The sequence below is a fragment of the Trichosurus vulpecula genome, chromosome 4 (assembly GCF_011100635.1).
Source record: "Trichosurus vulpecula isolate mTriVul1 chromosome 4, mTriVul1.pri, whole genome shotgun sequence".
In the NCBI taxonomy this organism is placed as follows: domain Eukaryota; kingdom Metazoa; phylum Chordata; class Mammalia; order Diprotodontia; family Phalangeridae; genus Trichosurus; species Trichosurus vulpecula.
In genome coordinates this window covers 43,860,736-43,875,285 of record NC_050576.1, presented here as the reverse complement: position 1 = coordinate 43,875,285, position 14,550 = coordinate 43,860,736, and the positions used below count along the sequence as shown (strand labels likewise).

The 14,550-nt window shown below is 38.4% G+C and overlaps 1 protein-coding gene across 1 annotated transcript in view; it reads right to left on the bottom strand.

Annotated features, from left to right (window-relative positions):
• COL24A1 (collagen type XXIV alpha 1 chain) overlaps positions 1-14,550 on the bottom strand; it is a 378,533-nt gene that overhangs the window by 319,713 nt on the left and 44,270 nt on the right. Inside the window, exon 8 of the mRNA XM_036755470.1 lies at positions 8,284-9,662. Coding sequence (XP_036611365.1) covers positions 8,284-9,662 — 1,379 coding nt within the window. The remainder of the gene's footprint in view (positions 1-8,283; positions 9,663-14,550) is intronic.

Sequence of the window (14,550 nt, the reverse complement as noted above, 5' to 3'; positions counted from 1 at the left end):
GGACCGGAGCTGGAACTCTAGTGTCCTTTTTAATCTGGTCAGAAATCACAGCAGGAATCTCGTGACTCATGGGGCTGGCTACCCGAGATGGTTTGCACAGGCACTGGAATGGGCAGTTTTGTGGGTAACTTTTACCTAAATTTACTTTTACTAGAGAAGGGGAACTCAATTTAGGGTTTGGAGACCAAGAGCTACAGATTTTTAAGCACACTTCCAACTGGGGCTTCCTTGGAAAAGCTGAAGCCCTGTGGATTTTATGTACTTCTAAAGGAAGTATGCCAAGGCACAGTGTAATGTGTGGAGCGGGACTGCATGTAATGAAGTCCGTCTGTTCTTTCCAATAGTAAAACTGCAATATACCAGTCCTTGCCCTGGTGGGTACCTACTAGAGCCAGAGACTTTGTATCAAACAGAGTATCATATTAGGGCTAAAAAGGAATAGAAAATTCAAAGGGAACAAGTCATACAGGCTGTGAAAAATTTCTTAGAGGTTACCTTACAAAAACCCCAATAGATAACTACCTATTATTTCATTATACGGGCTGGGTCAGGGAACATACCTATGATTTGCACAGTATAAGGAACTCTTGGTATGAATGCACATAGAAATTAACAACTCCTTAGTAGTTTATAGCCTCAGACTTCAATAGAAATGATCTATGCAGGCCTCATGTTGACTTAGAAAACCACAAATTAACATTATCTACGTTGTATTATATTTTTACTTATTTGATTAATTATTTCCCAATTACGTTTTAATCTGGTTCAGACTGAGTGCTACAGATCAGTCTGAATAGCAAGTCATGTATAGTAGACTTGTAGTTTCATGTGCATTCAGTTTTTTTATTGTACTATGTTATGGAAATGCTTGTCTTATTCCATAAATTAAAAATAAAATTGAAGAATAAGAACATTTTCTAACTTAGACACATTCACTAGTTACGGGCAGGTAGCTCAGCCTCTCAGAATCTCAATTTTCTCATCTATAAAATAGATGTAACAATATTTAGACTACCTACCTCACAAGGTTGGTGTGAGAGAAACACTTTTGCAAACTTTACAAATAAAGGCAATACCAGGTTTTTAGCCAATCCATATTCTTTTAAATGTGGTGTGAACCTACATTACTTTAATGATGTTAAATACATTTTTAAAATATAGGAAACATCATAGAATATACTTTACGGACTGTGGGAAATACGCTCAATGCTTTCATTCAAAATCAAATTGAGGACATGCTCATCCAGTCATTCCTTTAAGCTATCATAATAACTCTCTCCTCTCCTTTGATTAGGAAAAAAAGAAAATTCTAGAAAGATGTTTCCACATGGTTCTACAATTTCTTCACTGCCCATTCACTTTACCACTTGTAAAATCTGGCTCCAATTCCCACTATTTTAGTAAAAGACCTCCATCCAAATTCACAAATGAACTCCTTATTGCTGAAAACCAAAGACTTTGTTTCATTGCCCATTGCCCATTGCCCATTGCCCTTAAACTCACTGCGATATTTGACAATAGTGACTGCCCTCTCCTTTATACCCCCTCCACTTCCTTGGTTTGTGCAACACTGAATTTGCAGGGTTCTTCATTTACCTTCTTGAAGGTCTCCTCCTACCTTCTAGTCTATCTCCTTATCTTCCTTCTGACCCTTAAATATGGCAGCATTCCAAGGGTCTCTCCTGGACCCTCTTCTCTCTATATACTCTCTTTCTTGGTGAATATATCTATACTCCGATATCTTCACTCTTCCATCACCTCTAGGTAGTTAACTCATAAATTTATAGCTCCATTCCCTCCATTACCAAGATGGCCTCAGAATTATAATCCCATATCTCTAATGCCAAATCAACCCCTCAAATTTACACATTTCCAAAACCGAACTTAGGATCTTTTTTCCTAAAGCATCCTCCCAACTTTCCTATTTCTGTTAATGGTGTGCCACACATCTTCCCAGACACTTCAGTGTCATCTTCAATTCTTCTATGTCTTCTTTGCTACACCATTTCTCATTTGTAAAATGTGTGACTTGAATTAGACTCTTGTGACAATTCAGCTAGCAGCTGCTGTGGGGGTGAAAAACCAACACAAGCCCAAAACAAGAATGTGGCAAGCCCAGGTTCTTTCGATCTGCTTTACTAAGGAAAGCAACATCAAGGGGTTAACAATCTTACTTTAATCCAACATACAAATATCATTCACTTAGTTCAGGGGAAAAAGCCAGCACCCTCAACTTCAGAGCAAATACCAACAAATAAACACGAATCAACAGACATATTTGTGTCTGACAAAATCACAATATACAGTTACCAGAGAAGCATCAACATTAAAGCTGGGGAGCTCATAACAACGGCTGGCCTAGAGTCACGTGCCACTCCTGCTTTGGCTCAGAGCTCCAAGGGAGAAAGTCATACCTCTGAATTTATGTATCTTGTTCAGGGTCAAAGGTGAGTCACACATGGGACTCACCCACATGACCTAAAAGCGTCACAAAAATGCGACTTAAACCCACATGGTCTAAAAGCCTCTGATGTCACAAACATGCACTCAGACCCTTGTAAACTAGGCTTTCCCTTAAGGCAAGGAGGTCATCAAGGACTCCTAATTTAATCAAGGAAATAAAGGTCAAACTCTTCAAGGGCACTTAGTTGAATAAGTGCTAAGAGCCCATCTTGATCGCCAATATAACTCTCTCCAAGGGCCCTCCCAGCTTGCAATCCTGTGGTCCTATAATCCAGTCAGCAGCAAAAGTCCCTTGGATTCTTTGCAATAACTCTCATACCCTTCTCCTCCTTTCTACATTTGTTGTTATCCACTTAATCAGGCCTTCATCTTTTCTAATTTGGATTATAACAATACCCTCTTAACTGGCCTTTCTGTCTCTAGTCTATCCCCTTGTCAATCCATCCTTCAAACTGAGGTGGTGAAGTGGATAGAGCTGTGGATCTGGAGTGAGGAAGGTCTAAGTTCAAAACTGACCTCAAAAAGCAGATAAAAGTTTTAGAAAACTGTGGGTAGGAAGTTTAGCCAATTGAGTCATGGGGGGGGGAGTGACTTAAACTGTTTTTTTTAATATGGAATCATAGAATCTGAGAGTATAATGGAACCTTATCGATTATCTAGTCCAATGGGTACCTTTCTCAAGAATCCCCTCTACAACCCATCTGACTAGTGGTCATCCAGCATCTACTTTTAAAGACAGCCAATGAAGGGGACCCATTATCACCCTAGGCAGCCCTGTCAACTTTTGGAGAGTTCTAATTATTAGAAAGTCCCCTCCCTTAAATAAAGCTTTAATCTATCTGCTATTTTCATCAGTTGCTCCCAGTTCTGCTCCCTGGCTTCCTTTAAGTCAAAACTAAAATCCCACCTTCTACAGGAAATCTTCCCCAACCCCTCAATTCCAGTGCTTTGCCTCTGTTAATTATTTCCCATTTATTCTGTACATATAGCTTTCTTTGTATAAATTTGTTTGCGTCTCATCTCCCCAATTAGATTGTAAGCTCCTTTAGGGCAGGGACTATCTTTTGCCTCTTTTTGTATCCCCAGCACTTAGCACAGCACCTGGCATATAGTAGGTGCTTAATAAATGTTTATTGGTTGATTGTTCTTTGGGAGCAAGCAAACAAAATGAAATCCCTTCTTCACACAACAACCCTTCAAATACTTGAACATAGTCACAATGTTCCCCTCTAAGTCTTCTCTTCTCCAGGTTAAACATAATCATTTACTTCATACAAGCTTCCTATAGCATCATCTTGAGATCCCTCACCATCTTCTCACCTTCCTCTGGATGTTTTCCAGCTTACATGCCTTCTAAAATGTGTTGCCCCAAACTGAACACAATACTCCCAATGTGGTCTGACTAGGGCCAAGGCTGGTGAGAGCTTATCATTTCCCTTGTCCTAGAGACTGGGGGAAAAAGTGTGGTGGGAGAAGCAGACCAATCCTATTGGTTCTCTCTCATTTCCTTTTCCTTCATAGTCATGGTCCTTCCAAATGGCCTCTGAGACCCTTTATATCTCAGGTTTTATGATTAATCATGTGTTCTCTTTTCATATTCAAAGACAAATGGGTTGAATGGCCCAAAGAAGTGGGTTGAATGGAATGGTCCCTATTGGTCTACCAGCTTCCTGGGGATTGAGGATCACATATTTGTGAAATGGCAGATTGAGGCTGGCTGCCTAAGGGTTTGAGGTATAGCACGTAGCTAAGGACTTGAATTTTCTGGGCCAAAAAAACTGACCAATGTTGTGACCATATCCAAAGCCATAACCTCATCAACTACACACTATAATCAACTGAATTTACCCACATGCTTTTAAAACCAGTTCATTCCCCTTGCCAAACATCTGGAATACTGACTCCTATGGCAGAAATCTCTAGACAGTTTCATTTTTTAAATTTCTTTTTAACTGTCAAATTTCTTGAATGAGTATTCAACAGTCAATAAAATATATATTAAGTGCCTATCATGTTTCAGACAAGGTAAAAGGTAATCCCTGCCCTCAAGGAGTCTAAGGGGGGCAGCAACATGGAGACAGCTATGTACAGATAAAATATGTAGAAAATAAATGTCCCTCAAGTTGTCAGTGCTTTATACATCCTCAATTTTCTCTGTGTTATACTTGTGTTGATATTGTAATCTCCATTGGAATGTAATATGCCCTTTGAAGGCAAGAATTATATCACAGGGTGCTTGATAAATGTTTGTTGAATTGCATTAGAGAGATGAGAGAAATATTCTAAGCTTCATCATCCTCATTCAAAAATTGTTATTAAAAGTTGTTTCACTACTTATCTTAAAATGTTACTGTGAGGACCAGATGATATGATGGATATTACAGTGCTTTTGAAAACAAAGAGCCGTGTAAGTATAAAGTATTAATAATCATGATTATTGTCATTAGCTATTATTAACAGCTATTTTATTTGTGCCTCCCTGGAAGTCCTCAGATTCTTCCTCATGACTTGGAGGTGTCCCCAGCTTCTTCAAAGCTGTCATAGGCTATGTTAATGGAGCACTGGTCCTAGGTATTTCAGCTAAGGTGGAAGGTTTCCAGGAGAGCTCAGGAACATATGGAATATCTGTTCGCTGAGTCCTAGCCTTGCCAAGATCAGACACAGTCATCACCAGGCTGGCAAAAAGGTGGAGAATATCTTGACCCCAATATCTCTTAAAGACTAAGATGATAAAACAAAACCAGTTTTACCAATAGCAATGGCTCCACAGAAGCTGCATTACCATCTACTTTTTGCCGTACCCTAAGAACCATTGGGACTTTTCCATCTGATTTGCTGCTGAAACTTCTTTTGTGTATTGCCTCTCCCTATGAGAATGTGAGATCCTTAGCTGCAAGGGCTGTTGTGATTTTTCTAATCACATCCTCAGTGTTTTGTAGTATGAAACCTGGATAAATAACAATAATAACTGGCATTTACACAGCGCTTTAAAGTTTGTAAAGTTCAAATGTGATCTCATTTTATTCTTGCAACAACCCCGAGATGCAGGAGTTATTACTATCTCCATTTTATAGATGAGGAAAATGAGGTGGACAGAAGTAAGTGACTTGTCCTCAGTCATACAGCCAATGAGGCTGGGTTTGGACTCAGGTCTTCCTGACTCCAGGTCTAACATTTTTCATTCATTCAGCAAGAAGGGAGGAGAGGGGGGATAAAAGTGAAAGTACTTGTGACTTGAATCAGAAGTGGGAGTACTCACACTCATCAAGTCACAGATTCTGGAAATGTTGAACTTATAAATATGAGGAATAAAACAAGTATGAATAATTAATAGAAATGGGAATAGTAGTCACTATGATAAGATCAAGAAGGATTTCAGAATAAGAAATAATGAAGTATGTTTGGGGAACTATGTCAACTAATCTTCCTCTTTATAAAAAAGAAACCAAACTTTTCCAAACTAAATTCCCTTTATACATTTTCATTTTTAAGATGATCTTTTTATTAAAACTGGAATGTGAAGAACTAAAAATTACTATATCAAATATTACTTTTTAATAATCATAATAATAAAGCTAGCATTTATACAGCATTTTAAGGTTTGCAAGGTACTTAACAGATATTATCTTATTTTACTCTCAGAACAATCCTGGGAGCTAGGTACCATTATATCACCATTTTACTGATGAAAAATTTAAGGTTAAGAGAGGCTCGTGACTTCCCCGGAGGCACCAAACTAGCAAGAGTCTGAGACCAGATTATAATTCAGGCCTTCCTGACTCAAGTAGTAGTGCTCTATCCACTGTGCCCGCCTTGAGATTAAAAATATTTAAGATTAAAATAAAATGAAATATCTCTCTGAGGTGATTGGATAAACAGATCAGTTTGAAACATCTTTGTGTTGTCTAATACAAAGCTTTGTATACTTTTATTGATGAAAGTATAAATGAATGCCTTGGTGCCTTTGAATTGTGTATATTTCTTAACTTACAATTTCATTTAGAATGTTAATTGAGCTCAAAAAGTTGATTTTTATTTGTTAGTTACTAGCTCTAGTTACTAAGCACAAGTTACTAAGTTACTAAGCAAAAAATTTGTCCTGGGTTAATAGTATCTATACACAATATTTGTAGACATGTCCAAAACTATATTAAGTGTTGCTCAGTACATATCAAATAACTTTCCAGTAATAACCACAAAGAAAAACCAGTTTAAGCAAGTGGTATCATCTTCTCCGTCCAATGGTTTCTGGATCTACACCAATGACTCCAGTATATGTCAGCTAGCATATTCATCAAACAACTTAGTATCATAGGCAATCTTTTTTGGTCTGACTGCACTAAAGGAAATATAATTTTTCATAGACATGGGACTCAAACACAAAAGGTGAGAAGATAATATCTTTCTAATTATTTGATTTCTCATATGTTAGAACACTGCAGCAAAACTTAAAATGACTTTACAATAATAGTAACTCACATTTAAATAGCCTCTTAAGGTTTGCAGGTGTCTTTCTTCAAAATAACCTTATGGAGGTAGGTAGCACAAATATTGCTATCCTCATTTTACAAATAAGGACATCGGGGAGCTCAGAGGTTTAAGTGGCCTGCCCCTGATCACACTGCTAGTTATGCTTCTGAGGTGGGCTTTGAATCAAGGTCTGCTGACTAAATGGATGTTTAGTATTTTATCTGCTATATCATGTTTTAAATATCTATATGGCTGTGGAACTGTGTTAATAACTACCATGATAACCCAACGAAAAGTGGAAAATGAAATCAACCAGCTCATGACTCTGTCAACAGCTCACCCATAAGTGATGGGACCACCACTTCTGCCTCTCGGATTTTCCCTCTCTCTATTTAAGACCCAGCTCAATCACCACAGGAGGCCATTCCCAGAATATAAGCTCCTTGAGGGTAGAGATTGTTTTGATTTTTTTTCTTGTTTGCTCAATACTGAGTACAATGCCTAATGCGTAGAAGGTGCTTAATAAATATTGGTTTAGTTGAATTGAATTCATTTATTTTTTCTTCTTCACTGAATTTATTTCAGATAGATGTAGACTAGCCTGTATTTAATCTTCAAATGCATATTTATTACACCTTTAAAAATTAAGTCTGTAGCTTATAATAAATTCAGAATAGCAATCCTTGCCTAGCCTAGCATGACAACCTGTAACAGCTATTAAAATCTACTTCCTTTATTAATCAATAGTAATCCTCTGCAAAGTAGTTCTACCAATGGGCATGTTGCCACAATGTTAATGTCAGCAGTAGCTGAAAAGGCATAATTTAAATACTCTGAGAAACTCTAAAACTCCAAGTGAACCTGAGATTTTGTTGGTATCAGTCTCCCTTCCATCAACGTGGTCTTTAACCCATCCCTGCCTGGCCATTCCACACTACTCATGTACACATCTTCTGACCCATCTCTTAACAGGAAGGCACATTAATCCTATCATTATAATAATTTTTAACAGAGAAGGCTGAATCCATATTTAGCAACTGGAATCTCTGGCTGAATTTCAACTGAAAAAGCAAGACATCTGGTTTGTCTGTAACATCACCAGAATTAAGTGCTCCTACAATCTGCCAATAATGTTAAGAGGGGAAAAAACCCAACCACCCAGCAAAAACAAATAGCTATACTAAAATTTTTCCTATTGGAACTACATCTTATAGGAACCATAAATTCATTCATTATATTCAGGATAATTTTCTGTCACAGGTTTGGCTTACTATGTATACTCCATTCCAAAGCTCTCTCTTAAATTCTCAGTAAACTAATTTCAGCAAGACATATTTAAAAGCAACTTACAGGTGGTCCAGGATCCCCTTTGGGGCCTCTCAGATTCCCCATTTCAAGCATCGTGTTCAGATCCTCATAGTAATAATAATCATAAAAGTCAGTTTCATAGTTATCCTCAATGTGGTAAGTACCATCGCTATCACCCTTGCCTCCTTTCCACTGATCATGATTATGATCCACAAATGGTTCAGTTGTTACCCGATACAAGGTTGTGTTCAAAATCTGTGACGTATCTGTGAGTTTTTCAGCATGCTGATTCACTTCGATATCCTTTTGTAAGTCATCAATTTTATCATCTTTTGTAAAGGGAGGGACAACAGATGGCCTCTCCTTGGGCAAAGGGAGACTGGTTATTCCTTCTTTATGTCCCACAGCATTGTCTGAAACATTTTGGATTGAGCCGGATTTCTCATTGGAGCTCAATGTCACCTTTTTGAGTTGATGGTGAGGAGCTGACAGATTTAAGTTTGGTAGGCTATGTTCTTTGGTGGTTAGCTTTGTGACTTGGATTTCAGGTTTCATGAGACCCCCAGTAGAGATGTTTCCCCAGGGGACAGATGATGTTAAAGAACTTGATGATTCCCAGGGTGCTCGAAGTTTATGGCCCGATAGAACCTCTTTATTTACAGAATTTGGGTTTCCTTCTCCTTCATAATATGTTCTATACTCTGATGGTACCTCTTCACCAAACTGCTTGTGTGATGGAGACTTTTCCAGTAAGAGGCCAGGCAATGTGGTGGTGTGAAGAAACCCAGTCTCTGATCGGTAGGTATCAACATGGCGACATTGCTGTTTCCGATATCTACAATAGTTTGCTGATGCTTCAGCTGAGGGAATTATATCCAGTTGACAAATTATTCCTTCAAAGTGGACTGAATGGGAGTCCATACTTCCCAAAGTAAACACACTATCTGCATTGAATGCCTGCATTCTTGAAAGAATGTCTTTGCTGAATTGCTTCTTTCCACACTCGACAAACATGGAGACCACTGTGTCTTGAATATCAATGGCAAAGGAGTGCCACCGTTCATCATGAATACTGTAATTGAAAGATGCTGCCAACTTCCCACCAATATGGATCACCACTTTTTTGGGTAGTAATTGTACTCCCAATTGCAGTCTATTTTTATTTCTGATACTGAAGAGAAAAGCATTGTTGATTCTATGTGAGAGTAATCCAATTACTATCGTGAATTGCTGTCCTAGACTGGATGGCAAAATTCTCCTGGTAGGTGCCTCTATATGAGTATCACTTGTTAGAATGACACCTGTTTCTGCTACACGAACCCTCTGAGGTAATGGAGTAGATGATGATAGTACCACATTCTCTACTGGTTGATGTCTTACATCTTTGCCTCCAAGGCCTAGTTGATAAAGAACATCTATGCCTGGAAGAAAAGGAGAGGGGGAAAAAGAATATTACTGAATTGCATTTATGTGTTTGAACAAATGGAAGAAAAGAAAAGCATGACATCATAGAATAAATACAACCCATCAATTAAAAAAATCTCAGTAGGGGAGAACAGAAAGAAGGCTACATTAGCCCGTGGCCATGTGTTTTGGGAAGGTAAGCCTCCCCAACTCCCTCAAAGCCCAAATCCTCAGAATAAATTAATAGGTGAAACAATCATTCCATCTTTTAAAATCAACTAAGATATACAAAGTTATTAGATGTTCGCCTATACCTTCTAAGAAACTAACACTGTTAGCTGTATGTAAGGGAATAATTTAAATATATCTTCTCAACCCTGAAGACAGAATCTTGCTCCTAGAAATGTTAGCACTACCTCTGCAAAAGGCAACTTGCGAATTGTAAATACATTGTGTAAATTAATTGTGCAATTTTGCCACATTGAGAGCTCTAAGAACAAAGAAAATAAATTATAAATCAATCTCATGCAGCAGCTGACACATGGAAGGTTGATGGGTGCATAGATTTCAAGCTCAGAGGAATTTTAGAGGCCACGTACTTTAATAACCTCTGAAAATCATGGAATTTGTGATCCAGAAGGGACCTCAGCTATTATCTACTCTAACCCTTCTATGTAAGGAATTCCCATTATAACCTAACTGACAAGTGACTATTACTACTACTACTATACTACTACTACTACTACTACGTCTACATCTACTACTACATCTACTGCTACTACTATGTCTACTAGTATGTCTACTACTTCCACTACTACTACTACTATGTCTACTACTACGTCTACTACTTTTACGTCTACTTCTACTACTATTACTACTACTACTTCTACTACTATGTCTACTACTATGTCTACTACTTTTACTACTAAGTCTACTTCTACTACTACTACTACTACTACTACTTCTACTACTATTACTTCTACTACTATGTCTATTACTTTCACTACTACATCTACTTCTACTACTATTTCTTCTATTACTACTACTACTATGTCTACTACTACATCTACTACTTTTACTACTACGTCTACTTCTACAACTACTATTACTACTACTTCTACTACTGCTATGTCTACTACTACATCTACTACTTTCACTACTATGTCTACTTCTACTACTACTACTACTTCTACTATGTCTACTACTACATCTACTACTTTTACTACTACGTCTACTTCTACTACTACTACTATGTCTACTACTTTCACTACTATGTCTACTTCTACTTCTACTACTACTACTACTACATCTGCTACTACATCTACTACTACATCTACTTCTACTACTACTACTACTATAGGAGTAGTACAAGTTCTACTACCACTATTAGTACCACTACACTAGTATAATTACTACTGCTATTACCACTACTGCTGCTACTATTTACTACTACTAATACTACTATTCCTGCTACTATCACTATTACTACTGCTATCATTACTACTATTACTACTACCAACATTACTGCTAATAATAAAACTATTGTTATTATTACCGCTACTAATATTACTACTGCTATTACTCTACTACTATTAATATTACTGCTTTTGCTACCACTATTGCTTTTGTTACTACTTATTACTACTATTATTCTTGTTGCTGCTATTACTACCGCCATTATTAATAATGATATATACATATCATATTGATATAATATATTAATATAGAGGATATAATATTATTATTATAAATGATAATTTATTATTATAGCCAGCGCTTACATAATGCTTTAAGGTTTGCAAAGTACTACGTACGTTATCTTGTTTAATCCTCACATCAATCCTGAAGAGCAGGTGCTATAATTAGCTGCATTTTACATATGAGGAAACCAAGGCACAGAGAGGTGAAGTGTGGCCCCAGAGGCAGTAAGGTCCATAATAAATGGTTGCTGAATTGACAGATATTCAAACGATTATTTTTTTTTTTTACTAAAGAGACACTCTACAGCCATTTACTCACAGCTCTTGAGTCCCATATTACTGTGCTTTCTACCTTGCACTATGCTCATGTATCTGTTTTCATCGACTGGGCTAGATCATAAAGAGAAGACACAGAAGGTAAACAGGTAATTACGATGTGAGCCAGAGGACAAAAGGGGTAAAGGAGAGACCAGCCTGAGCCATCTGGTAAGAGCTGATGACCGGGAAGCTTGACGAGGAAGTGGCCCCTGCTCTGAGCCTGGTAGGAAGACAAAGAAATCAAAGAGCAGAGATGAGGAGGGAGGGCCTGGGCTTCATGGAATGAATAGAGTTGGAAGACAAAATGGCGGCGTAATTCAATTCGACAAGTATTTATGAGTGTGTGCTAAACCTGGGGAATGCAAAAACCAAACCAAAACAGTCCTGGCTCTCTAGGAGCATACAGTCTACTATGGGAAAGCAACACAGAGGGGGAGGGAGGCGGTTTGTTAAGTACCTACTATGTGCCAAGAACTGTGCTAGGTACTTTACAAATATTATCTTATTCGATCCTCACAACAACCCTTGGAGGTAGGGGCTATCCTAATTCCTATTTTACAGTTGAGGAAGCTGGACTACACCAAGGGGAAGTAAGCTCTTGCCAGAATGCTCGCTCTGATCTCTCCTTTGCCCCTTTTGCCCCCTACCTCCTATCATACTTACTTCTTTACCTGCTGTATCTTCTCCAACAGAGTGTGTTACAGAGTCACACAGTAGGTGTCTGAGGACAAATCTGAACTCAGGTCTTTCTGATGCTAGGTCCAGCGGTCTATCTACTATCCTAACTCGCTGCCTCTACACAGGTAAGTACAAAGTAAACAGTGATTGCTTGGTAAATGCCTACTGTGTAGAAGGTTCTATTCTAGATACTGCAGATCACAATGACGAAGGATAAAGCGATGCCTATTGTAAAGAAGCTTCTGTACCTTGAACCCCAGGGTGGGGGTGGGGGATGAGCCCCTTTCTGGGACTCTTAAACATCTCCATGTGGAGGGTGAGGAAACCCAGGAAGAGCTTATTCCAGTTTGACTACAAAAGAGAGAAAGTGAAAGAGTTCTATGAAATGAACCTGGAGAGTCAGAGAGGAATCAGGTCACGGAGAGCCCAAAGTGCCGGGCTAAGAAGCTCCTATTCCATACTATAGAGGCCATGTTTGGCTGCTGAAGGTCTTGGGCAGGGGGTTAACACAACCAAGACTTAAGCAGTAGGAGGGTTATTTGAGAAGCTCTGGGAAGGACAGACTGAGGAGGAACCAGAAGTACGGAGATCCATGAAGAGGCTCAGAGCAGTCCAGGCTGGAGATGACAATGGCAGAACTAACATGGCGGCAACGAGAAGAGAAGAAAGGGGGGAAATGGCAGAAGAACTGAAAACACTCAGTAACTGATCCAACAGGGGAGGAGTGAGAGGATTAGAGAGAGGGGTGAGTCTAAGGCACGAAGATTGAAATCTAGATGGACGCGGGGAGGACGAAGTTTACGTTCTCAACATCGTGATCATAAAAGATACTAATAATAACAGTAATAATGATGATGACTAGCAGTTACGTAGCCTGTTAAAGTTTTCAAAGTATCTCTTACATGGTTTTTTTTCATTTGGTCCTCACAGCCACCCTGCGAGGTCGATGCCATCATTATCCCCATTTTACAGATAAGGAAGTTGAGACCTAAAAAAGCTTAGTGACTCGCTCAAGGTCACACAGCAGCAGAGCTGAGATTTGAACCCAAGTCTTTTGACTCCACGTTCAGTGTTGTAAATGAAGAAATGGATTTTGGGAGAAAGATCAGGGCTAGAGATTTTATATACATACACACACATCCACACACATACATACATATATACATATTATATATGTATATGTGTATACACACACACACACACACACACACAGAAAATGCTGTTCAGCCATCTCAATTGTGTCTGACTCTTGGTGACCCCATTTGGGGTTTTCTTGGCAAAGATATTGGAACAGTTTGCTGTTTCCTTCTCTGGCTCATTTCATAGATGGAGAAACCGAGGGTTAAGCGACTTGCCCAAGGTCATGCAGCTAAGTGTCTGAGACCAGATTTGTACTCAGGCAGACGAGCATATATACCACACGTGCATGGATATAAAATTATAATATATTATAATATGTAAAAAATCTCTAGCCCTAATCCTAGCTATTCTACTGTATGTAAATATGCATAAATTACATTTATATATTATATATAAACACATTATACATACACATACAAGTACACATATATGTGCATATATATTTATGCATATATAAATCCACACATATATAACAGTTATCATGGAAGTCATCATGGGAGTCATCATGGAGGAGATCACTGATGAGTTCACTAAGAAAGAGAAGAGGATTCAGGATTGAGCTTTGAGGGACACCCACACTTAAGGAAAATGAGATTACAGGATGATCACGCAAATGAAACCAAGAAGGGACAGCCCAACAGAGAAGAGGAAAGTGCAACACATGAAATACAAGGAAGACAGCAGCAGTCAGGAGGGATTAGTGTCAAAAATCTCAGAGGCCAAGCAGGAAGAGGGCAGAAGGACTGACACTAACCCATTATTCATCCTTAAAAGCTTCAATGCTCCTAATATACAATGTCTTACATATAGTAGGTGTTCAACAAATGTTTGTTGAATGAATAATGAATTCATGGAAAAAAACACTCTTGCTAGCCAGTGAAATGATTTACACATTCATTAAAATAGCCAGAAGGAAAAGTGAGAAGACCAGGTGCCCAATGACTCACATCAATGGGGATAGGAAGGGAGAAACTAGAAAGAAGGCAAGAAATGAGTGGAAGTTGGGTTTTTACAAGGATCTTCCTGAAGACAGCAGCTAAGGGCAGTTTAAATTCTCAATAGGATTTTT